Source organism: Diadema antillarum, unplaced genomic scaffold (assembly GCF_040938485.1).
Source record: "Diadema antillarum isolate AM-2024a unplaced genomic scaffold, OU_Dant_1.0 scf00000098, whole genome shotgun sequence".
NCBI classification, from domain to species: Eukaryota; Metazoa; Echinodermata; class Echinoidea; order Diadematoida; family Diadematidae; genus Diadema; species Diadema antillarum.
Window position 1 is genome coordinate 2,754,904 of NW_027270987.1, and position 23,633 is coordinate 2,778,536.

At 38.6% G+C, this 23,633-nt stretch overlaps 1 protein-coding gene across 1 annotated transcript in view; it reads right to left on the reverse strand.

Moving 5' to 3' along the window:
- Nucleotides 1-23,633, reverse strand: part of LOC139718663 (leucine-rich repeat serine/threonine-protein kinase 2-like) — a 156,405-nt gene that overhangs the window by 38,883 nt on the left and 93,889 nt on the right. Inside the window, exons 29-45 of the mRNA XM_071630121.1 lie at nucleotides 23,351-23,423; nucleotides 22,644-22,760; nucleotides 21,913-22,154; nucleotides 21,193-21,303; nucleotides 19,980-20,119; nucleotides 18,900-19,048; nucleotides 18,301-18,421; nucleotides 17,810-17,921; nucleotides 16,990-17,064; nucleotides 6,484-6,594; nucleotides 5,860-5,955; nucleotides 5,137-5,282; nucleotides 4,582-4,690; nucleotides 2,733-2,862; nucleotides 1,326-1,485; nucleotides 643-697; nucleotides 30-164 (exon numbers count right to left, since the gene is read on the reverse strand). Coding sequence (XP_071486222.1) covers nucleotides 30-164; nucleotides 643-697; nucleotides 1,326-1,485; nucleotides 2,733-2,862; nucleotides 4,582-4,690; nucleotides 5,137-5,282; nucleotides 5,860-5,955; nucleotides 6,484-6,594; nucleotides 16,990-17,064; nucleotides 17,810-17,921; nucleotides 18,301-18,421; nucleotides 18,900-19,048; nucleotides 19,980-20,119; nucleotides 21,193-21,303; nucleotides 21,913-22,154; nucleotides 22,644-22,760; nucleotides 23,351-23,423 — 2,082 coding nt within the window. The remainder of the gene's footprint in view (nucleotides 1-29; nucleotides 165-642; nucleotides 698-1,325; nucleotides 1,486-2,732; nucleotides 2,863-4,581; nucleotides 4,691-5,136; nucleotides 5,283-5,859; nucleotides 5,956-6,483; nucleotides 6,595-16,989; nucleotides 17,065-17,809; nucleotides 17,922-18,300; nucleotides 18,422-18,899; nucleotides 19,049-19,979; nucleotides 20,120-21,192; nucleotides 21,304-21,912; nucleotides 22,155-22,643; nucleotides 22,761-23,350; nucleotides 23,424-23,633) is intronic.

The window sequence follows — 23,633 nt, forward strand, 5'->3', positions numbered from 1 at the left end:
CCTCTGTTGCCTAGCAACAGCATCCTCACCTGCGATAACTCATCATCACTGAGCTGCAGGTCATCCTCCCGAATCATCTTCAAGACCTGTCGGTGCAGCATCACTGGGGGGCGCCCATCGCGCTTCAGCCGTTTCACTTGTGCCTGCAGAAGCTGCTCCAGCCGCTGCGTTATCATGGATACAAAAGCAAGTCTTGGTTATGGTCTTGACTTCATCATCACATGTAAGGAACATCCTAGATGTTACCTACTCATGAGAGCAGTTAAGAATTCGACTAAGGGGTCTAAAGCAAGACTTAGAAAAACAGGGACTGTGGCAATATGGCAATATATTGCTCATAATTGAATTCATAAAAATTTTGTGAAATACACATGTTATGAAGTGTGCCTGTCCAATACAAGAGCTATGAAAAGATAGATACTAATAGGTTCTGTACTTGCAATCCCACTCATTGAAGTTAGAGTGGCAACATGAAGGCAACAACAAATCAGCAAAAAAAAATTTGTTGCTGTGACAAATACAATCATTGAAAACATTAATTGTACATCAATCAGCTATGTCTGCACAACAAGGCCCCATAATTACCATAAATTTGATCTACTCGAATACAGTGTATTTCTGAAAGAAGTTGAAACTGCTTACCAGGTAGCTGTATGGAATCATCTGACCAAAAATGGGTTGGCCTTTGATCCTCTCTCTGCAGGGATAAAAAGAAAATTAAAGGAGAGTGCCTAAACTTGAATTAAACCAGCAACAGCTTTATAGGCCACTATAGGCCAGATTTTCAGCCAGTCTTTTATCAGTATCAGAATATCTTTAATGTGACCATCCTTAGTGGAAGCATGCATCACCGATGATACTGCATAATTCTTTTAGATTTTCAAATTTTGCAAATAACTGTAGGGCGCTGAATTTAGCAATATGTGAAAGTATCTCGGACTGACAGATGTTAGTACATGTATGATAGTGTTGGTGTCAAAATTGTGTAAAATTTTTTGTAAAATTTGTAAAATTTCGCAAAACTGTCCGTGACCTTCTCATTTGCAAAAATATCTGCACACGAAAAAAACAGCTTATACAAAATAAAGTCTAAAATGTAATTATGTTTATTCAGTGCAATGCTGAAGACTGTCTGAGCCTGTCTTTTGTTTCATATGAAGAAAGGAAAATGGGGAGTGAGCCTGGATATGTTATACAACTGTATGATTCAAGGAAATCCAATTGGAGGGAATCAAAGCATTGCAACTCAACTTTAACAATAAGAAAAAAGGGAATACACAAGACAAAAATGGAAATTATAAATGATTGATCTTTTTGCTTCTCACGTGAGGATGACCTGCTCCATCTTCTCCTTGAGTAAGCTGACCCCGCCGTCTTCCGTCTGGGCACACAGGACGATGTAATCGTTGATCTGGGGAAATCCTGGGGCGCTGCAGATTTCTGTCACCTTTATCTGCATGTCCTCCAAGTACTCTATGCCATTATCTGTGAAAGGGGTGGGGGGGGGGGGGTTTGGGACAGAGAAAGAGAATGGTAATGAGTCAAAATTATCTTTCACGAAAGTGCTATCTGGTATCCCTTTACAACTCAAAGTTGGCTGCAGAAACACAGATCAACGCAGTGATCATCGGAATGAAATCTAAAATTTGCTTTTGACATCTAGTAAAAGCTGCTACACCTATTCATGAAATGTGATGAATTACATAATCATACATGTATTAAAGGACAAGTTCACCTTCATAAACATAAGGATTGAGAGAATGTAGCAATATCAGTAGAACACATCATTGAAAGTTTGAGGAAAATCAGACAATCCGTTCAAAAGTTATGAATTTTTGAAGTTTTTGTGCAGTACCCGCTGGATGAGAAGACTACTGCTGTGTATGAATAACTTAGATGTCACATGCGTACAACAATATAAGGAAAATATAAAGAGAATTTCACAAAGTTCCATCTTTTGAAAAAAGTACACATTCCCCTGACTCCTTACCGACACATGTTATGGGTAATATTATTCCCCCTGCCTTTAGAAAGAGGCAAGTCAAGTGCTCTTTTATTATTCGAAAAAAGTGAAAATATGTTGAATTTTCTTTTACATTTTCTTTATACCGTTGTACGCATATGACTCACAAGCTGTCGTAGTCTCCTCATCCAGCGGTTCCAACACAAAAATTTAAAAAATTCATAACTTTTGCATCGATAGTCCAATTTTCCTCAAACTTTCACTGATGTGTTCTACTAATATTGTTGCATTTTCTCAATCCTTATGTTTATGAAGGTGAACTTGTCCTTTAACCCCATACAAGTGTATATATGTTTTACTCACTTGAGCAAACTTAGAAAGACTTGTCCTTGAGTATCCTCGACAAGGCTGAGTCTTTAAGATTGCAAAATAATTACGGAAAATAACTTCTCTCATAAGGATATTATCCTCGGATGTCAGACAATCATCCACACAGTAGGCAAAGAACATGTTCTATCCAACTCCCAAGAAAGTGATTTCTACAGGCCACCTTCAGTGTCAGGGTGGATTTGCAACAAATTGAAGAAAGCCACAAATGATTGAAGAGAGCTCAGATATTGTAATTCCCAAACATTTAGTAAGATATTCTACCATAAGGGCATGAGTAATCATAATAATTGTATACCACAAGATCAAACATCAACAATTAAACCACATCTACTTTACTGTCCAGAGATACATGTAAGTAAATATCTGTGTGGTCATTTACCCTTGGGTATCTTGTCCTTGTGAGTGCCCACTATGATGACCGGACATCCAGGGGCCAGAGCCTGGATGGTCAGCAACCATGGTCGAAGTGTCTTCAGCTCCTCTTGACCTTTGCTGACATCGAAGACCACCTGCACAGTAGCAGAGTAAAATGAACTGTTCAGTTTTATCGATTATTTTTTTTCTTCATGTACTTACCTTCCTCAACTCTGTGCTTTTAAAAAGTAGTATTGCATGATCACTGTAATGCTGTCAGATGTGAAATGGCCGAAAGAAAGGAACTTCAAGGTCGCATACATTCCTGCTCAGCCACAGAGATTAAAGGGGATGGCTAGTAACTGATCAGTGGGAATCAGTGGGAATGCTGGGGGATGATTGTTCTAATCCTTGTGGGATTCATTTAAGAGTACATTATATATCTATTGTTGTGTGAAAATTATTTGCTTCAAAATGGTCTCATATTCAAGTAATGTGCAGTTTAATGTTTCCAGGTTAGCATGCCTGTACAGTGACGGGGCATTAAACTGCACATTACTTGAATACGAGACCGTTCTGAAATAAACAATTTTCACACGACAGTAGATATATAATGTGCTCTTAAACCAATCTCACAAAGATTGGAACAATCACCCCCAGCATTCCCATTGATTCACACTGATCAGTTGCTAGCCATCCCCTTTAATATCAATGACTTGATTGTTGATGTGAATAGATCATGGCAATTCTTGGATAGATCACGTCAATTCTCAAATAACTTTATCAAAAGTTCCTGAAATTATAAGGTATTCATGTACATATGTGACCCGCTACAACAAAAGGATCCTAAAGTCGCTGATGGTTGAGCCGAGAAAATCATATTTGAAGTCACATCATCAAAATTGGTCAAAACAATCAGATTTCTGTTTTTCGCATAATTTTGTAGTCTAATGTTTTGTCCATCATCTGCCGAAATTTCGAAGGTAAATGATCATAGGAAAGGCAAGAAATTAGCGTTTTTCTGCGCCATGATTTTCCAATTTTCAATGTAAGAGAAACGAGGGGGTGATCTTATTGGTCAGTGTGTGGCATCCTGAAAACTGATTGGTCGTGCGTAGACCGCTGGTACTAAGCTTGACTGAACATGGCGGAGGTCGCTAGGAGCGTGCCTTCTATTGTCAGGCGGTGAAAACTGTCTCGCCTCCCCATGACCATGATAGCGTCGGAAGGACAACTTTGAAGGCGTTTTTCTCGTAACTCTGATTTCCTCAACCACTTGACATGCGCTAATAAAATCATCGATATCTCCGCAACCAAGTACGTTAATGAAATGTATCATATATGAAATTAAAGGAGAAGAGTACGAGAATAATATCATGCCATTTTCGGAAAATTGTCCTCCCCCGACTTTCGGATCCTTTTGTTGTAGCGGGTCACATATGTACTCCAAACACACTTATGTTACAATGCATTGATGCCATTTACTACGAGTTTCAGAAAGATAAACACTTGAGAGTGCTAAACTTAATATGAAGACATATTCTGGAAGCCATAATGACTAAACGCACTACATCGGTACACTTCTCTGTTTCTTTAATATGTACAAAAAAATACCTTATTGCTCTGATAGTATAGAGTAAACATGAAAATTGTCTGTAAGTCATGATTTATTGTCACATCCAAAACAGTCACAATATTGTGCACAATGTTGACCAATATTCATGCTAATGAGTACCTTTTCAGCCCCCCCCCCAAAAAAAGGCCGATGGGGGAAAGGAGTCACTTTGAAACAGCAGCATTCATAAAACTGTGACATCAAACCAGGGAGATAAGGTGGGGGGGGGGGGGAACGAGGGTGGCAGTGCATTACTCACCAGAAAGAGCGCCCTCCCTGTCAGAAAGCAAGGATGTGTGCTGTAGAAGTCCTCCTGGCCTGCAAAGTCCCAGGTACTCAGGACAAAATCCTTCTTCCTTATCTGAATTCTGTTGGAAGATACAAGATGGAGACCGCTCTATGTCTGTCACATTTCCTTGTTCATGGTGACCTTTTGTGACCTCATACCATATAGTCCTAAAACAAAATGACACCTCAAACAACATTGACTACACAATCAAGATATACATGTGCAGTAAACAGCACAAAATAAGGGGTACTATAGTGAAGTTTACTTTTGAACATTGATGGTTACTTATCATAGTTACAATTTGACAAAGGTGAAAGCATGCAAATGAGGGAAAAAACTTTCCTTTGGATTGTTATGATTTGTGAGTTTTGTTTCCTTTTTTAATCTGTTTTTTTAAAGTGTTTGACATTTACCATTCCAAAATCAGATACCAAAATTTGGGAGACCATTGTGAAATCAGATATGTGTAATCTTTGTCACTCAGGAATCAGATGCCAAAATTTGAGTGACCGTTGTGAGACTCACGTCCACTCCTTGACCACCACTCCTGCTGTGGCCACGTTCTCAGCCTTCTTGTCGTACTTCTGCCCCTGGAGGCGGGCCAGGAGGGTGGACTTGCCACGGCCACCATACCCAACCACCATCAGCTTCATTCTGTTGTATGCTTCAGCCTGCAACAGAGACAAAATGGGAGACAAATAGTACTCCTCAACCTTGCAACTTTTCTTCATGATAAATGGTGGATACACTTGAAAACTAATTAGGCACTGGGGGGGGGGGGGGGGGGGTCATCTCATCAAGCAACTTTGCGTTTTGTGACAGCCCACCTGACAAGTTTTAGTTTATTTCATTGCAACAGAAAATACAATTATTTCCCACAATGTCATGACAAATATGCAATTTCATCTTGACATAATGTGTTTAAACTAAAAATTCATCATTGACATATATAGTATATACAACACTTTAATATACACATGCTTCAAAATGGATCACTGTCAACTTTATCCATGTATTATGCACTCACGTTTTGTATTTTTGCTCTTTATGGTTATTGACCTTTATGGGAAAGCATGACACATTTAAGTTACAAATCTTTTACACATAACAATTAACACAAAACTGTGCAAACACACAAAAATAATGATGGTATTGTCAATTTTTGAAGTATTTTCACTGGAAATAAAACACATCATTGAATCCAGACAATATCATCATGCTACCAGTGTGCCTGAAATATGGACTCACCCTCTTGAACTTCTGGTTCAGGAATCCAATGATGTCCTTGGTCCTACCTCTAAGGATGGCTGGATCCAGGTCCAGCTTCAGGCCATCCAACGGAAACTGGGAATGGAAGGACAACATCTTATGTATTTTGTGACAGAAACTTGTTGTGTTTGTGGTAACTTCACATTACATCACAGATTTTGAGTCAAGGTCAGGTTTTATGCAGTCTAGGAGGAAATGTACAAGAAATCAGAAATGGCTTCATGATGAAATTAAAGACAGTTTAAAACTCTTGAGAAAACATATTGCTGTTGTGGAAATCAAATCACTGGTTTACTTACACATGAGAATCAAGCAGCTGAAACAGTGACAAATGGACACACATAACTCTAGATACACCACAACCAACATTTATCTATTTATTCATGGAACAAAGAAATCTATTACTAACTATATGTAAATTCAAATCATTTCAACAAACATCTGAGCACTGCGCATTTGCAATTGTTTCAATGGCAACTTTATCCTGTCATCGCATAGAACGATAACTGTAGACTTTTCAAATAAGTGCAATGCCCAGACAGAAACTATCCCAAAGTAGCCAAAGAGGGTTGGATGATACTGTCATCCTTCAGAAAGCCATACCTCCCAGAGTTTGTTGAGCTGTCCAAGTTCATCAGGTATTGTCGTGATTGACTTGTTGTGACTGAAATCAAGGGAAGCTAGCAAGGTCAGCTGTCCAAGCTCCTTGGGGATCTGGAATTTTGGACAATCGGCAAACAAATAAGAGCACTGAGGTGTAAATAAAGTCTGATTAGGTACAGTGCCGACCGCGGGAAACGTCACGCGAGCCCCTAGGGCAAATGCGGGAAGCCCTTTCGTCCGGGCGTACTAGTATATACGCGGGCGTTTGGACGCGTACAGACGAGGCAAGTCGCCCGCACTTTCACGCTCGTCTAAACACCCGCATTTGCCCGAGCGCTCCCGCGCGGAATTAATGATATGAAAATCAAACTCTCCCGTCAACCATCGGCTACATGAAGGAAATTAGCTGAAATCGATCAGCGAAAATCTTTTGAAAAGTATCAGTAATTTGCCGGATGTTTGCTTTTAGTTCGAAAGTAAAATAATAACCACAACATTCAGCTCCGGAATATGCTAAAGTAAATGTCGAATGATCCCTTTGCCGTTTGGAAATGAATAACAATAATATTCAACTCCGTACGATGATTAAATAAATGTCGGATGTTTGCTTTTACTTTCGGAAGTAAATAGCAATAACATTCATCTCCGGAAGATGATAAAATAAATGTCGGATCTTTGCTTTGACGTTCGGAAATGAATAACAATAATATTCAACTCTGTACGATGATAAAAATAAATGCCGGATGTTTGCTTTTACGTTCAAAAGTAAATAACAATAACCTTCAGATCCGGAAGATGCTAAAATAAATGTCGAATGATCCCTTTGATGTTCGGAAATTAATAACACTAATATTCAACTCCGTATAGTGATTAAACAGATGTCGGGTGTTTGCTTTTACTTTCGAAAGTAAATAGCAATAACATTTGGCTCCGGAAGATGCCCAAAAAAAATGGCAGATGATTGCTTTTACGTTTGGAAGTGAATAGCGGTAACAGTCTGCTCCATATGATGCTAAAATAAATGTCGGATATTTGCTATTACATTTCGAAATGAAGAACAGTAACATTCAGCTGCGTTTGATGGTAAAGTAAATGTCTGATGTCTGCCTTGACGTTCAAAATGAAAAACAGTAACATTCGGCTCCGTACGATGCTAAAATGATTGTCGGATGTTTGCTTTTAAATTTGGAAATGAATAACGGTAATGTTCTGCTCCGAACGATGCTAAAATAAATAACAGATTGTTGCTTTTACATTTGGAAATGATTAACGGTATCAATCGGCTCAGTTAGATGCTAAAATAAATAGCGGATGTTTGCTTTCACGTTTGGAAATGAAAAAGGATAACATTCAGCTCCGTAAGATGCTAAAATGAATGTCGGTTGTTTGATTTAACATTTGAAAATGATTAACGGTAACATTCGGCTCCGTAAGGTGTCCAAATATTAGTAAATGTTGGATGATTGCTTTTACGATCAGAAATGAATAACGGTAACTTTAGCCCGAAGCTCTTTACAATGCTAAAACAAATGTCGGATAAATCAGATAATTTTGCTTAACATTCGACGTCGTGCGATACCAAGTTGATTGCATAAACCTTCGACACTTCGTTGCTGCTCAATTTTATTTGATCTCGACATTATGGACGCTATACCTATTGGATTTAATTGTCCTTATTTTATCAACCTTCGACATCAGCCGCTGCTTTATAGTTTTCTCGATCACTGACGTCGGACGGTATGACCTAATCAACTTCGGACATTGGTCGCTATTTAATAATTTTATCAACCTTACACATCGGTAGCTATTATTCCGATGTTCGTTATTCCGAAGGCTCTCTAGTCCGAAGATTCGTTATTCAGAAGGTATATTGCATGGTATATTGTTCCGTTAATTTCATTTTCGGATTCATGAATCTTCGGAAAAACGAACCTTCGGAATAACGCCACAAACGTTCGAATTAACTAACCTGTAGGTTTAGGGAATTTGTGTGTTTCGAATTTAACGACCCTTCGGAATTACGAACCTTCGGAATATTACGAACAGCACCCATCCGATTATCAACCTTCGACATCGATCACTGCTTACTGATTTTATCAACCTTCGACGTCGATCGTAAATAACGTATTTGATTGACACTTTCGACGTCGATCGCTGCACATTAGATTGGCAAACCTTCGAGGTGTCGATCGCTGCCTATTTATTTACTGGTTCCCCGATATCTGACTTAGTTACTGATTAAATTTTAATCTACCTTCAACATTGGTCGGTCATTATATTGTAAGTGGCCACTTATTTTCTTGAGCTTGATATTTCCCAATGGCGTCCGCGTCCACACACACACACACACACACACACACAAAGATCTGAGTCTTAAAGGTCTAACGAGGCGTGAAAGTCCTTGTGTGATGCTTTTAATTGTGTCATTCACAATAGTTTCACGGTCCCTAAGATGGATGAAAGAGGCGCGGATCTTAAGAAGCCACTTGAGTTGAAGTTTAACACCGTCTGTCTATTCTTAAAGTACACGATTTGTAGAGAAAAAAGACAAAGACAAAGAGAGGGAGAAAACAAAGAAAACGTAGGAGAGAGAGAAGGGTATGGCGAGACCACCAGAGTGGCATTACGTAATCAACAAAGCTGCGTTTAACCATGGACCTAGCACTTGCTAGGTCCATGGGTTAAGCCAGCTGGACAGAGCGATCAATGGGCGCGATTATCACCACGCGTGGTTAACCTAAACAATGCTCGGCCAGCTTGTTCGGTTTCAGTGTTGTTTTTTTGTTTCTATTTCCCCCTTTTAAAAACGAAGGTTCCTTAGTCCAGTCATTGTTTTCGCTTCCTGCTCAAGACATTGAACAGTTCAGCAAAGCTGAAGTTTAGATCACTAAACGGCGACATGAACTCATGATGATAATAGGACTTAGATCACAGCCGAAAGTGCGCTCCTTCATTACTCTAGAATGAGAAAGAATACCCTGTCTGTGTTCAAAGTTGGCTTGGGCGGGAAGCAGTTACCTTTATATACAAACATGAAGAATATTGTTTCATTGTCGGTGAGCTTCAACGATCTCGCTAAGTAGGGAGGACGCGTCAATCACTCATAAAAGTGAGTGCGTCAATCACCCGAGCAATATATTTCCAGTTTACCAGTTTAGAAGTTGGCACATAGTTATATCATGTACACACACACACGGTATAATCATGTTTATACAGTATTATGTATATATAGAAACTTGATTTTTTTTTAATGTTAATCGTTAATTCTCTATTATAGGGGTCCTATATATTGCGATCTTGTAACATTATTTCAATTTTCATAATTAATCTCGTCTCTATTATAACATGCAATATCGCCACTTTTTTATCTTTTGATCTGTAAGTGTTCGATGTATTTTTATATTCTATGTATGACGGCGATAGATGCATGTTCTCACTTGCTAATGTTTACAATGTTTGCTTGCTTATGAAGTTCTTGAAAGGAGTATAATGTCAGCAAGACGAAATAATAATTTGTCCGTGTATTGACAAAAATGAGGAATAGCGGACGATGAAAAAAAACAAGGTTTGAATCATGAATTGTCGGATGACGTCGACAGGTTGATGATATAAATATTAGCGTATCACAGGAAAGATTAAGTAATGATGAGCCCAATGATATCGCAGGGCTCCAAACTAATTTTTATTTTTTGACCACCAAAATCATTGATTTCTATTTTTTTTTTTTTTTGGTGGCCAAAAAAAATCAAGAAAAACATAGGAAAAACTAAATCGGTCCTACTAAAAACAATTCTTAAGCATTACTGACGTGACAGGTACCCATGTATAAAATAAATGAGTACAAAATAAGATCATCTTATCACCATTATTCTGAATTCTGAGATTTAGCAAATAGGCTTATAGATAATTATAAAAGTTGATGCCTATCAGGTGGTCATAGCTTACTTTTGGGATGAGAAAGTGGGAGCATTTCCAGATTGTTTGTTTTAGCATTGTAAAGAGCCGAAAGTTACCGCTATTCATTTCTGATTGTAAAAGCAATCATCCAACATTTACTATAGTATGTTAGAACCTTACGGAGCCGAATATTACCGTTAATCATTTTCAAATACACTGTATAAAAGCAAACAACCGACATTCATTTTAGCATCTTATGGAGCTGAATGTTACCCTTATTGATTTCCGAATGTGTAGCAAACATCCTCTATTTTATTTAAGCATCATACTGAGCCTATTTATACCATTAATCATTTTCAAATGTGAAAGCAATAATCTGTTATTTATGTTAGCATCGTACCAGAGCTGCCAACCGTTCCGAAAAATTCGTGTACGAAAAATCGAAGGGAATACGACAATATGAAAACGTCCTTAGAAAGTACGAATTCACAGTGGGGAAAAATAATGGGCAAAAATACAGCAAACGCACGTCGCATGTGCCATGTTATCTGTATTCAGCTGGGATATCGATGCAACGCGTACGCACCGTATGTGGAAAGCGCTGAATAGAAAAATGTGCGCACACGCATATCGCTGCTTGCGTACTGTGTACACCGAACAGAACTTCGTGCGCGTGAATCCCTGTCGCCTACGGACCCTGGATGTTTACATGGATCGCCGTGGTACCCCCATGTGTGGCCGGCCGGCTGAAGAGTGTCCACTGGTGGGAACCCCACTGGTACACACTGTAGCCAGCTGCCACTACAGTACCGTATGAGGCGGGGTGAAAGCGTTCCGTTGTGCAATGTCTGCTTCTTTTTCTCTTCTTTTTCATCCTCTTGTCCCTTGCCTCCCAAGTACGAAATGATTTTTAGAGTGTTGTGTGTTTTTTTATAACGCTATTGCTTCATTTTCTGCAAGGAAGTTGTAGAGGTGAGTTTCTGTTCGTGTATTGATGACTGATGGAACCTCTGCAGTATATGTGCAGGTGAAAAGCGTTCGAACTTTCTTTCCCCGAGTATCGTGGAAACTCGATTATTTCTAGGCCTATTAAAGGAGGTCTCATATAACAGAATACTTATAGCAAACTATTTTCCGGTCAAAATGAATCAATTTCCTTTGTCTTGTATCGTTTATTGACTTGATCCCATAGGATCTCGTCGCAATACCGAGTTTCCAATGTGTATTTATTTTCGCGTAGCTTTCGGTGCTGCAAAACTTTTGCTAGGGCCTAAGCTTACTACCAAACTTCGTTTTATTTCCGTCGTTTCTCACACCTCGTTTAGTACGATTTCTTCCATTTTATATCACTTTATCCGTTCCCTTTATACTTTGAAGTATTTAAACGTAAATCTCTTAGTGTCTCGCACTGTTATTTTCGTAACGGTGATTTCTCCGCTTCGCTGCAATACTTCGAATCGAAGCGACGGAGTTTGATCCCAGCCGCTTCGATGTGCTATTTGTTGTCTTTTCTAAATGTTTGTGTTGTTGGGAGGTGTTGATACTTTGTATTTGTTATTGATTTTCCTAGGTATTTATCTCGAGGGATTATGCGTGTTTCTTAATGTTGATCATAGGAAAAGGCTAAAATGATCTTGAGTGATGTCTGATGGTGATGATAACTATGCTGGTGACTGGTGTAAAAAGACGGCTTCCTGTGAATGCTTAGCGTACGTGACGTTTGTTTTATTTCCCTTTCCCTCTAGTCTTCTTTCCCCCTTACTCTTGTTTCCCCTCTCAAGAATGATAAAAAAAAGAAATTACATACACCTCACAACAAAACGAACCATTGTGCTATAGCAACTTTCGTAAAGTTGAATCTAAATGTTCAACATCAGCAAAGAATAAGGGGAAAACACGAATGACAATAAATAAAAGCGAAGAGATTGTGTATGCAGTCTCTTCGGCTCGAAGAAACTTGACACCCCACCCCTCTCCCTTGTGGAAATTTCCACAAAAGCAGGTGCCACACCCAGGTGCGTGCCAGACGAAAGAATGCGCGCATTGGAATAAACAGCGTGTAAATATCCTGGAAATATCGATCGAAGAACCAGCTCATTAGTTGAATTAAAGGAATAATTCCAAAGATATCATGATTCTACGTCTATAGCCTTTCTTTTGGCGCATAGTAGGAAACATCGAACAGTCGATTATAGTGTACTTGATCGAATATCTAATGTTCCCTGAACAATAAAAAAAGGATTGATTATTCAGTCAATTAAAAATGCAATCACAGAAATACATGAAAGGTCTCGTATGCCCAGACAAATTCACTACGAGTAGGTCCAATGAGATGCAGTCATCACCTGGATAGGCAGCAAAATACAACGTGTAATGACAATTAATTTCAGTTCACGCGCATCAAAACTGCTTATTACTTTTCAAAGTTTTGGCTATCAACATTCGTTCGTGGGTGTATTTTGTTTGTTTGTTTTGTGTGTTTTTCCCTCGTGAAAGACGTAATGATTTCTTCATATCGAACGTAAACTGCCTGTTTACCGTAAACAAGCCATTCAGCTCAGCTCAGCTATGGCGCATTCGATCCATCGAACTCGCAGTAACCTCTTATAGGCAGGAGCACATGGTGCATTCATTTAAACTTGAAAATGAAGCACGTGTTTGCACCACATCGGCGCTTCCACACACAGCGCGGCATTTTGCGATCATCGTTACAGCAGACTTTCCGATTCCAGTCAGGGGAAAAGGAATTGAAATACTTCGAAAAATACTGATGTTTAAAATCCAATAAAATGAAAAACGCCTGAAAACAACGCATGATTATGTTTTGATAGTACATAATTGAAAACACAGAACAGAGTTTTGCATCCGCTCATCACACAGAAGCTCTCTTGAGAAGATCAAGCATTCCCCGTCCCCTGCTAGAAAGTGGAAGCTTCCATAATCAGCCCAGAAAGTTTTTGGAGGTACAAACTTGCACTTGTACACATTGCGAGAAAGCAATCAATCAACGCTGAACATTGCGTAGTTTAGAATCTTTATCGTGCTGGTGACCAGCTGGATGCTTCGGCATGTGTCATAACGTTATGTTTAGAGCCTGTAGGCCTCATAGCAAAAAGAGGGAGATTGAAAAAATACGAATTCTGGTGGAAAATACGAATTTTGGAGCTGCTGAGTACTAATTTGTGCTTCCAAAGGTTGGCAGCTCTGTCGTACGGAGCAGAATTCAACAGTTAGTCATTTCCAAATATAAAAGCAAACATCCGACATCTATTTTATCATCGTACGGAGCCGAATGTCACTGCTGTCCACTTGCGAAAGTGAAATGAGTCATCTGACAATTATTTCATCATATCGTACGAGGCCGAATTTTGAACGTCAAGGCAGACATCAGACAGTTTTTTGTGTGTTTTGTTTTGTTTTGTTTTGCTTTTTTTTTACCATCAAACGCAGCCGAATGTTACTATTCATTTCGAAATGTAATAGCAAATATCCGACATTTATTTCAGCATATAGCAGTACGGAGCAGAATGTAACTGCTATTCATTTCCAAACGTAAAAGCAATCATGTGACATTAATCATTTTGGCATCTTCCGGAGCCGAATGTTATTGCTATTTATTTGCGAAAGTACATAGCAATATAAATTATAAGCAAGCATCCGACATTTATTTAAACATCGTACGGAGTTGAATATTATTATCATTCATTTCCGAACGTCGAAGGGAGCTGACTGTTATTGTTATATTTCGAACGTAAAACCGAATATCAGACATTTATTTTATCATCGTATATACGGAGTTATTTTTTGTTATTCATTTCCGAACGTCACATCAAACATGCGTTATTTATTTTAGCATCTTCCGGAGCTGAATGTTATTGCTATTTACTCTTGAACATAAAAGCAATCATCAGACATTTATGTTAAAAACATCGTATACGGAGTAGAATAAATTATAATTGTATTTATTTCCAAACCATCGAACGCAGCTGAATGTTACTGTTATTCATTTCGAAATTTAAAAGCAAACATCCGACAGTTATTTTAGCATCTTATGAAGCAGAATATTATTGCTATTCACTTCCGAACGTAAAAACAATAATCTGATATTTACTTTAGCATCTTCCGGAGCCGAATGCTATTGCTATTTACTTTCGAAAGTAAAAGCAATCATCCGTCATTTATTTTATTATCGTACGGACTTGAATATTATTGTTATTCATTTCCGAACGTTAAAGGGCTCATTTGACATTTACCTTAGCATCTTCGGGAGCTGAATGTTATGGCTATTTACTTTCGAACGTAAAAACAAATAACAGACATAATATATTGTATATTTCATCATCGTACGGAGTTGAATACTATTGTTGTTCATTTCCGAACATCAAAGCACTCATTAAACATTAATTTTACCATCGAATGCAGCTGAATGTTACTGTTATTCATTTCGAAATTTAAAAGCAAACATCCAACAGTTCTTTTAGCATCGTATGGAGCAGAATATTACTGATATTCTCTTCCGAACGTAAAAGCAATCATCTGACATTTATTATAGCATATTCCGGAGCCGAATGCTATTGCTATGTATTTTCGAAAGTAAAAGCAATTATCCGTCATTTATTTATTATCGTACGGACTTGAATATTATTGTTATTCATTTCCGAACGTCTAAGGGATCATTCGACATTTACTTTAGCATCTTTGGGAGCTGAATGTTATTGCTATTTACTTCCGAACGTAAAAGCAAACATCAGACATACATTGTATATTTTATCATCGTATATACGGAGTTGAATATTATTGTAATTCATTTCCGAACATCAAAGCAATCATTGAACATTAATGTTACCAATCGAACGCTGCTGAATGTTAATGTTATTCATTTCTTGATTTAAAAGCAAACATCCAACCGTTATTTTAGCATCGTATGGAGCAGAATATTACTGCTATTCACCTGCGAGCGTAAAAGCAATCATCTGACATCTATTTTAGCATCTTCCGGAGCCGAATGTTATTGCTATTTACTTTCGAAAGTATAAAAAACAAACATCCGTCTTTTATTTTATCATCGTACGGAGTTGAATATTTTTGTTATTCATTTCCAAACGTCAAAGGGATCATTCGACATTTACTTAAGCATCTTCCGGAGCTGAATGTTATTGCTATTTACTTTCAAACGTAAGAGCAAACATCCGACATTTTATCTTATCATCGTACGGAGTTGAATATTATCATTCACTTCCAAACGCCAAAGCAAACATTCGGTATTTATTCTAGTATCATACGGAGTCAAATGTTACCGAGATTCATTTCCAAGATCTAAAGCAAACATGCGACATTTATTTTTGCATCTTATGGAGCCGATTGTTACCGCTGATCATTACCAAAAGTAAAGGCAAACATCCGACTTTTGTGTGGCCCGATTGGGCCACCAAAATTTCAGTAATGAAATTTTGTTGGCGCAGGTCGTTAAAAGTCGTGAATAGCAGACGCGGTGTCGGATCCACGAGGCTAGATGATCGTAACCGATGTCGATATGTTCTAATAATTATTGATAGTTGAGTGATGAACGCATGTGCACAACTTCCGCAGGTGTACTTATTTAGAAAGAAACGAACAATCAAGGCAGTGGACATCAGAGTGTGATCAAATCGAAAATCGAAAATCGGAATTTGATGAAAATGGGGAAAGTTGGAACTCCATGAAATGTATTTTGATTGAGCGGTCAGAATAGAACTTGGTTAAATATAACGGGAATGTGCCCTTGAATACCCTCGTCCACCCTCGTCCACCCTCGTCCAACACGCGTCTATCGAGACGCAAATTCCCTAGGGTGGATTTCCCGTGCGGGCGGATGGACTCGTCCACTGAACGCGTATACCCGCGGGTACCCGCGGGGATACGCGTGAGTGGCCTCGTCCAGATCTCGGAAAAGCGTGACGTTTCCCGCGGTCGGCACTGTACTACACATCTAGACATACAGCCCTGTAAAGTTTTGATTCAAACTACCCGCAGACATTTGGGAAAAATGTTACTGTTTCATATGATATCACATACCATCAACAAGAGAGACCATACCTAATCCATTATCATACATACAAGAGCATATCCAATCCATTACTGTACTTTCACATACCATCATTCTTTACATTTATCATCTTGAAGAATCTACACGCTCTGTACAACTTGCTCTGCCAAATGCACAAGTGAGGCATTCTGATGATTACTCAGAGGCAACAAGAGTCTGTGACATCTTTAGTGATAACAAAAAATTATTGAAGAGCAAAAATGTGCATAATTTTACAGTGTAATGCACAGAAAACAATAATTTCTCTTTTCTTCTGAATGCTGGAAATTTGGAAAATGACAGTTCTGACCAAATGCCAGTCAAAAGCTTATGAGCAACTTGGTTATCAGCAAAATGAACCCCTTCATTGTTGAAATTTCCAAATACAATCGACGGAAGCATTGTAAGCAGCAGGCTGGCATCTGCCTTGGGCTAATGTAACACATAACCATTTTAGCACCATATCACATACATGTAATTCCAAGACAATTTCAGAGTTAAAACAACAACAACAACAACAACACAGGCACCAGTGTCTGCCGTACCTTTGTCAGCTTGTTGTGACTCAGAATGAGGCGCTCCAACTTCAGCCAGTTATGGAGACTGTCACCAAGCAGCAGCTTTGGAGAGAACAGACCGCCATGAGATGAAGTTTTCTGTTTTATTTATTGTTCCATATTCCACATTTCATTCAATTTCACATTCCATTTGATTTCAATAGAGAAATACAACAAAAAATACGATGTAGTCAGTTTGACATGGAAAGACAATAAATACACAGGCAAAAATGAATAATGTGAAGTATAAGGAACCTTGTGAAAAGCAGAAGCTTCAAAGCAATGATCTAAAGAGTTTGCTACAAACTATTGATGATAAAAAATGACAAACATATACGAAACAGAATGTTGATAACGTAATCAAGATACGTAATGCACTATTAAAAAAAAATGCAATGTTCATGATGAAACCTAAGATGAAAAAGCTTACTAACAATTTGGTCAAACAAATTTGCAATCTATGAAACACCATATGGGAAAATCTGCATGTCCTTGATACATTCCAAAGGTAAAAGACCTTTTTTTGGTTTGTCTTGTGATTTCATGCCAATATCAAACAAATCTTACTTTACATTAGATCCAAACCTTATTTTCACAGCTACAGTGTACACAGATTTTACACAGATTGGCACAGACATACCTGACACATTTTTTTTTTTTCAGGAAAACTTTAATCTTAATATGACGACAATATTTCTGATGGCCATAACATTATTTCAGCTCACACATCTCTATCATTTCTTATCTGCCATATCAATCAACAACTACAGTGTACGTCTTGAATGATGTAACTTGCATTCCTCCTTACCCTCTTGATTCTGTTCTTTGACAGAATGATCTCTCGTAGGTTTTGACTCTTCCATTCTCGTGGGAGGGGGACTTCGATGATCCCATTTTCACTCAGGTCAATACTTCTCAATCTACAGGAATAATGATATAAAAACAGAGACATATACTATAATATTTTGCTACACTACAGTGCATGCAAAACATATAAAGTTTGCCTCAAAGGAATTTAAGTACTTGATTCTTCCATGGCTATTACTTTAGAAGTGTCATTCTACTTATTAGTTCTTTGACACTTTAAAAAATAAAATCTTTATACTTAAACAATTGAACAAATATATGTGTACTGTAAAACTTACCGTTGAAGGCACATAAATGTTATTCTACAACCTTCTGAAATGTTATATTCATTAATGAATTCTACCATATCTGTCAAGTTAGGTCAACTCAACTCTGAGCAGATTTCAGCATTCCAACTAAACTCAACTCAATCTAAAACATTGTGTAACTCACAGTGGGAGCTGCAGCACAAATCTTGGCAAGTAAGGGTGATCAGGGAGCCCCAACTGGTTGTTGGCTAACTTCAGCACACTCAGCTTGGTAAGAGTGCTGTCTAATCTATCCGGCAAGGACTCTGAAGATAGGAGACAAATCATACTGATATGGCTTCAAGCGTAAAAGGACAACATGAAAAGACATACATATGTATACATTGTACCATGAATACGGAGAAGTAAACTTTTTGTAAAATGAAATGCAAATGCATAAAAGACAAGCCAGCAAAAATATGATAAAATTTTGATATGATAATAATGGTAACATGTGTTCAGAATCTTTTGATTTCTCTCTCTGTCATGTGCCAGGAATAATTTGTCACTATCATTTATTTTTTTGTCACAATACAATGACTACTTGCTAAATAATGAGGAAGAATCACTATCTCAAGACTTCAAGATTTCTCATTTCCAGATTAAATAAATTCAAACCTTATTCTTTTTGAAGGGGAAAACACTCACCGATGGGGTAATAGCTATCTAAAGGTCAAAAAATGCAGAATGATACACCAAATTGATTGATAAAACATAAGAGCACAAATGCTTAGTCCCACTCACTGATTTGGTTGTGGGCAGCATAGAGCTGCTCTAGGGACCCACAACCATGGAGGAAGACAGGCTCGATGGTGGACAGTCTGTTGTGGGACAGGTCCAGGTGTCGCAGCTTCTGCAGATTCAGTGGTTTCTTGGGTGTGTCCAGCTTGTTGCTGCAACAAACATCACAACAAACTTGTCAGGGTGGAGTCTCGGACATCAACCATGACCAAAGTATGATATTCATATCCAATGTACCATTCATAACTTAAAGGCAGTACCGGTAATACACCCTTGCAGTAAACAACTGTAATGCTCCACAACCCTTTTTTCTGTTTTATTTGGGACTTTGGTGGGTTTATTGTTCAAAGCTTAACCTGCTGAAGATGGACTGATTTTGCTATAACGCACATTTCCAATAGACACCTGCCCGAGTATTCTCGGGACTCATCTTCAATGGGTTAATGATGCTCAGAAATTGTAATTGCAGGTTGTTTATGCTACTCAACATTTATGCTTTTGGAAGTAAGGATGTTTGTATCGACATACGTGTATGCACGGGATACCTGAAACCCATGTTTTAATCATATCAGTACTTTGACAGATTTTATCTTCTAAATACCTTTCATCATTTTGTTGAAATAAGAGGTAAGCAACCCCCCTCTAAAAAAAACAAACAAAACAAAAACAAAACAAAAAACAAATCTCAGCAATGCACGATACAATTATAAGGTAAAGAAATCAAAGGAAGAAGAAATGTCGCAGATAGCCAGTGAAGGTCTCAACTTCTCAGTCTTGCAGCTAAAAAGGGTGAAATACTAAGTCTTGTTTTCCATCATTCCCCTTGCAGTATAGACTATCACAAAATGTGCACATTTCTGTTCAACCAGTACTCAATTATATCAGCTGTTCCGTAAAGACTGGCCACAAGCCAAAAAACACAAGTGGTGTAGGTGTCCCTTAACCCATCTCAGAAAGCAATGGAGGTTCCCTTCAGCTATCACGCTGCTATCAAACCACCTCAAGAGTGCGTGGAGAAACAGAAGACAAGTCAGAATGTTCTGGCAAGTAGAGCAAATAGAGAAAAATGATGACATAACTCACTTGGCGAGAGATAATTTCTGGAGGGAGGGAACAAACATGCTGAGCCAGGATGGTATACGACAGATACAGTTGAAGGACAGGTCAAGCTCGGTCAGTTTGAAGGCCGTGCCCTCCGGCCGGGTCTTGTCCAGGTCCTTGATCTTCAGGCAAGAAGAAGAGATTTGGAAATTGAATGGAGTCTCGTCGCCATGGAAACATCACACAAATATGTGACATGTTTGCAGGAGTTTTGGTATCAATTTGTACATATAGAATTGAAACATCATTCCATGAGTTGTGATACAAATTCACTGAAATATGTAAATACAACTGATCCAGACAGTCACATAATAATTATCATCTGCCACCTACTTTCATGTTTGCATTAATATCAAACATGAGAATATCTTAAAATTCTTAAAATGCTGTCATTGCTTTATCAAAGCATCAAATACACACATACCACAGATGTTAGGCTTCTACCAATGATCAAATATTAAGAAATTTTCACCCATTCCTGTGGACTTTCTCAAGCCAAATGATCACACTACATTGTATTTCTCCTCCCTGTCTGCTTGTCTTTCAATCAACGGACGGAAGATCGGTAACACGAGTCAACGGGAGTGGATGAAAGCTTACCAACTAATTGCTAAAGGTTGGTACAGTTTGTAAAAGCTAACTTCTGTCATACTATCATCCCAAACTGACGACAGTTTTCTGTATTACACAAACACTAGAACCTGTCATCTACTGCTTTCCGGGCAGCGACACTACCACCAGGCTGTCCCCGATTGCCGGCAGTGACACGATGAACATGGAACAAATACCCAAGCTCCGAAATTCCGACATTGTTATGTTAAGTAGTCCAAGGCAGACAAGGCGTAGGATAAATGAAAGAAAGACATTATTCAGAGGGGTGAAGGTTCAGGTGTGAGTTTCTTCAGTTTGTCTCCCTCTACAAATTGAATTTGTTAAGATGTTTGTTTGTTAATTTACAGATCAGCAGTTGCGATCTAAACAAATCTAATTTGTAGAGGGAGACAAACTGAAGAAACTCACACCTGAACCTTCACCCCTCTGAATAATATCTTTCTTTCATTTACACAAACATTGTCCAGCAAAACCTTGTCCCCAGACATGTAGAATAAAGAGAGGAGCAGATCCTAAAGGTGCCATGTTATTGAGGAAAGGAAGGCATTGGTGGACTTTCAATGGGGCCTCAAGGAAGCCTCACCTGATTGTGTGCCAGGTCCAGAGACTGCAGCTTGCTGAGGCTGAAGAGGTGGGTGGGAAGCTCCGAGAGACCGTTGCTACGGAGATTCAGCTCGGTGAGTTCTGGCATGTACTGGGAGATATTACAGTGGGAGATGGTATATTGTTAATGAAGTAAACATACATGTAGCAGTTCAGCAGAGTATCAATGGACAGAAATGTCAGGGGTCCAGACTCGATTTTTGAAGTAAGTGGTAGATTTGTTGGTCTCTTCAATCATCACTGCTGATTATCTTTTTGTGGTAAGATATAAGTTCTAAGAGCCAAAATATACCCTTTACGACAGCAAGTACAACTGTAGTTGCTAAAAATGCTAATGGACTAATCTTACATGAAATATGACAAATCAGATCTAATCAAAGCAAAGAAAGTAAATGGTTATGGAATATTGACACTGATTTGATATCCTTTGTCTCCAGTTTCACAAACAAAGATCAAACTACATTGTATAGCTTTTACAACAAACTCTACCTATCATATTTTTGGAATACGAGATGAAAGCAGAAATGGCTGTCTAAAAACCTGAGGACTGATTAAAAAGCACTTCAATTCCAGATTGTTGCAAATTTATGACTCCTCATGCAGAAGTACATGTGTAGCAACACTCTTTTGAGTGATAACCACTATTCTTGAAAAACCACCATGATATGCACAAACTACAATGTGCAACCAAAAAACTCACATCAGTCAGTCCCTTGGGGAACTCTGTGAGGCCGTTATCGCTGAGGTCCAGCTTTTCCAGGAAGCGGAGCTCGTGGAGGAGCTTGTACTCCGCCCTGGCCAGTGGGGTCAGGTCCGAGATGTTGTTGGCTGAGAGGTCGACGTACTTGATGCAGGCATCGGGGACCTCGGGAACGTCGTTCATGGTTCCTGGCGAGGTCAGTGACCTCCGCTTGCTTCTCAGAGGAGCATTGCGGTACATGCCTATAGCATGAAATGACCAATGATAATGATAACAAGGTTCTTTCTATATTTCTATACAAATGTATCACAGCTGCTATATACTATACATATTGCACATATCATATTCTACTGCGCTGAAGATATATTACTTCTCTCTTCTGAGTGTGTTCACACAACCACAGAAAGTTTCCCTTTAGAGCAAAAATACACAGAAAGCTTCCCTTACTGGTAAAAAAAAAGAGCTTTTTAAAAAAAGTCCAAAGTTATCTTCTGAAAAGGGAAGAATCCTAAGGGACTTCTTCAAATTTCACGTCTATTTGCATGAAGCAACTTAATGTTTGGAGACAATCCAAGGGGAGGTAAAGACAGAGGACAAAAAGACTCATGTGTTTGAATGTCCTAAAGAAGGAATCATGGGGAGGGATGACTTTGATTAGTGCCCTTCTTGCTCTCCACCAGCAATCCATGAGAAATCGAAAGTCAAGAAATATAAGACAAGGACAAACTTACGACGAGGGAAAGGACCGCCCACTTGTGGGACGACATCTGGCACGTTAGACGCCATGCCGATGTCAGAGAAATCGTCTGCCGTGCTACTGTCACTCATGCTCGTGCAGGTATCAAAACCTTGAATAAGAAGGGATAAAAAACAATGACAACAAACTCATAAACTATCATATCTACAGTTGTACCACTCTAAAAGCATATACATTTGTACTATCATAGACCATCTTACCATATACTACTGTATCAAATGTAAATACTGTCATATACAGAGTACCCGACCAAAGTCACATACTCTCATAAGACAAGATGATCACATACTTGTACAGGTGGTTACCATCATTTACTCTGCACAGAGCATAGATACATATACATCATATACCATATAAAAGTGTATAGAATTGTGTGAGCGTAACCACATTATACTAGCATGTATACATATTGTATGCATTGTATCCCATGTCAAATCACATATCATTAAATCATATTCTATCATATACCATGCTGCAACTTGTAAAATTATGAAATATGCCAGCTAAATATTTGACATCTACATGTATATACAGGACATGACTGGATTAAGTCATTCAGACAACTGAAGTCAGGATTTAAAGCTGCAAGAAAGTTACCGGTAATTCTCTTCCAATAACACGATCCATTCAAACGGTACTGATGGGTACTATAAGGACTCATCCTCTCTACAGATTCTATACCTTTGAGCAGGGAGGAGTACTTGGCTGGGGGAATCCCCGACAGACGTCTCTCTTCCACACTATTGCCATCAAGCTAAAGAGAGAGGAAGGGGGGGGGGGGAATATATATACAATCTAAATGACCTTGAAAAAAAGGAAACTCTGTGTGAAGACTACCTAAAGATGAGTTCTGCACATCTAGATCATATCTCAGAAATAATATATGCCAGCTCACAGTTTGACCATTGCAGACCTTCTCTTGAAATTGACTTGTAACTGAGATAATCAAAAAACTGGATAGTTC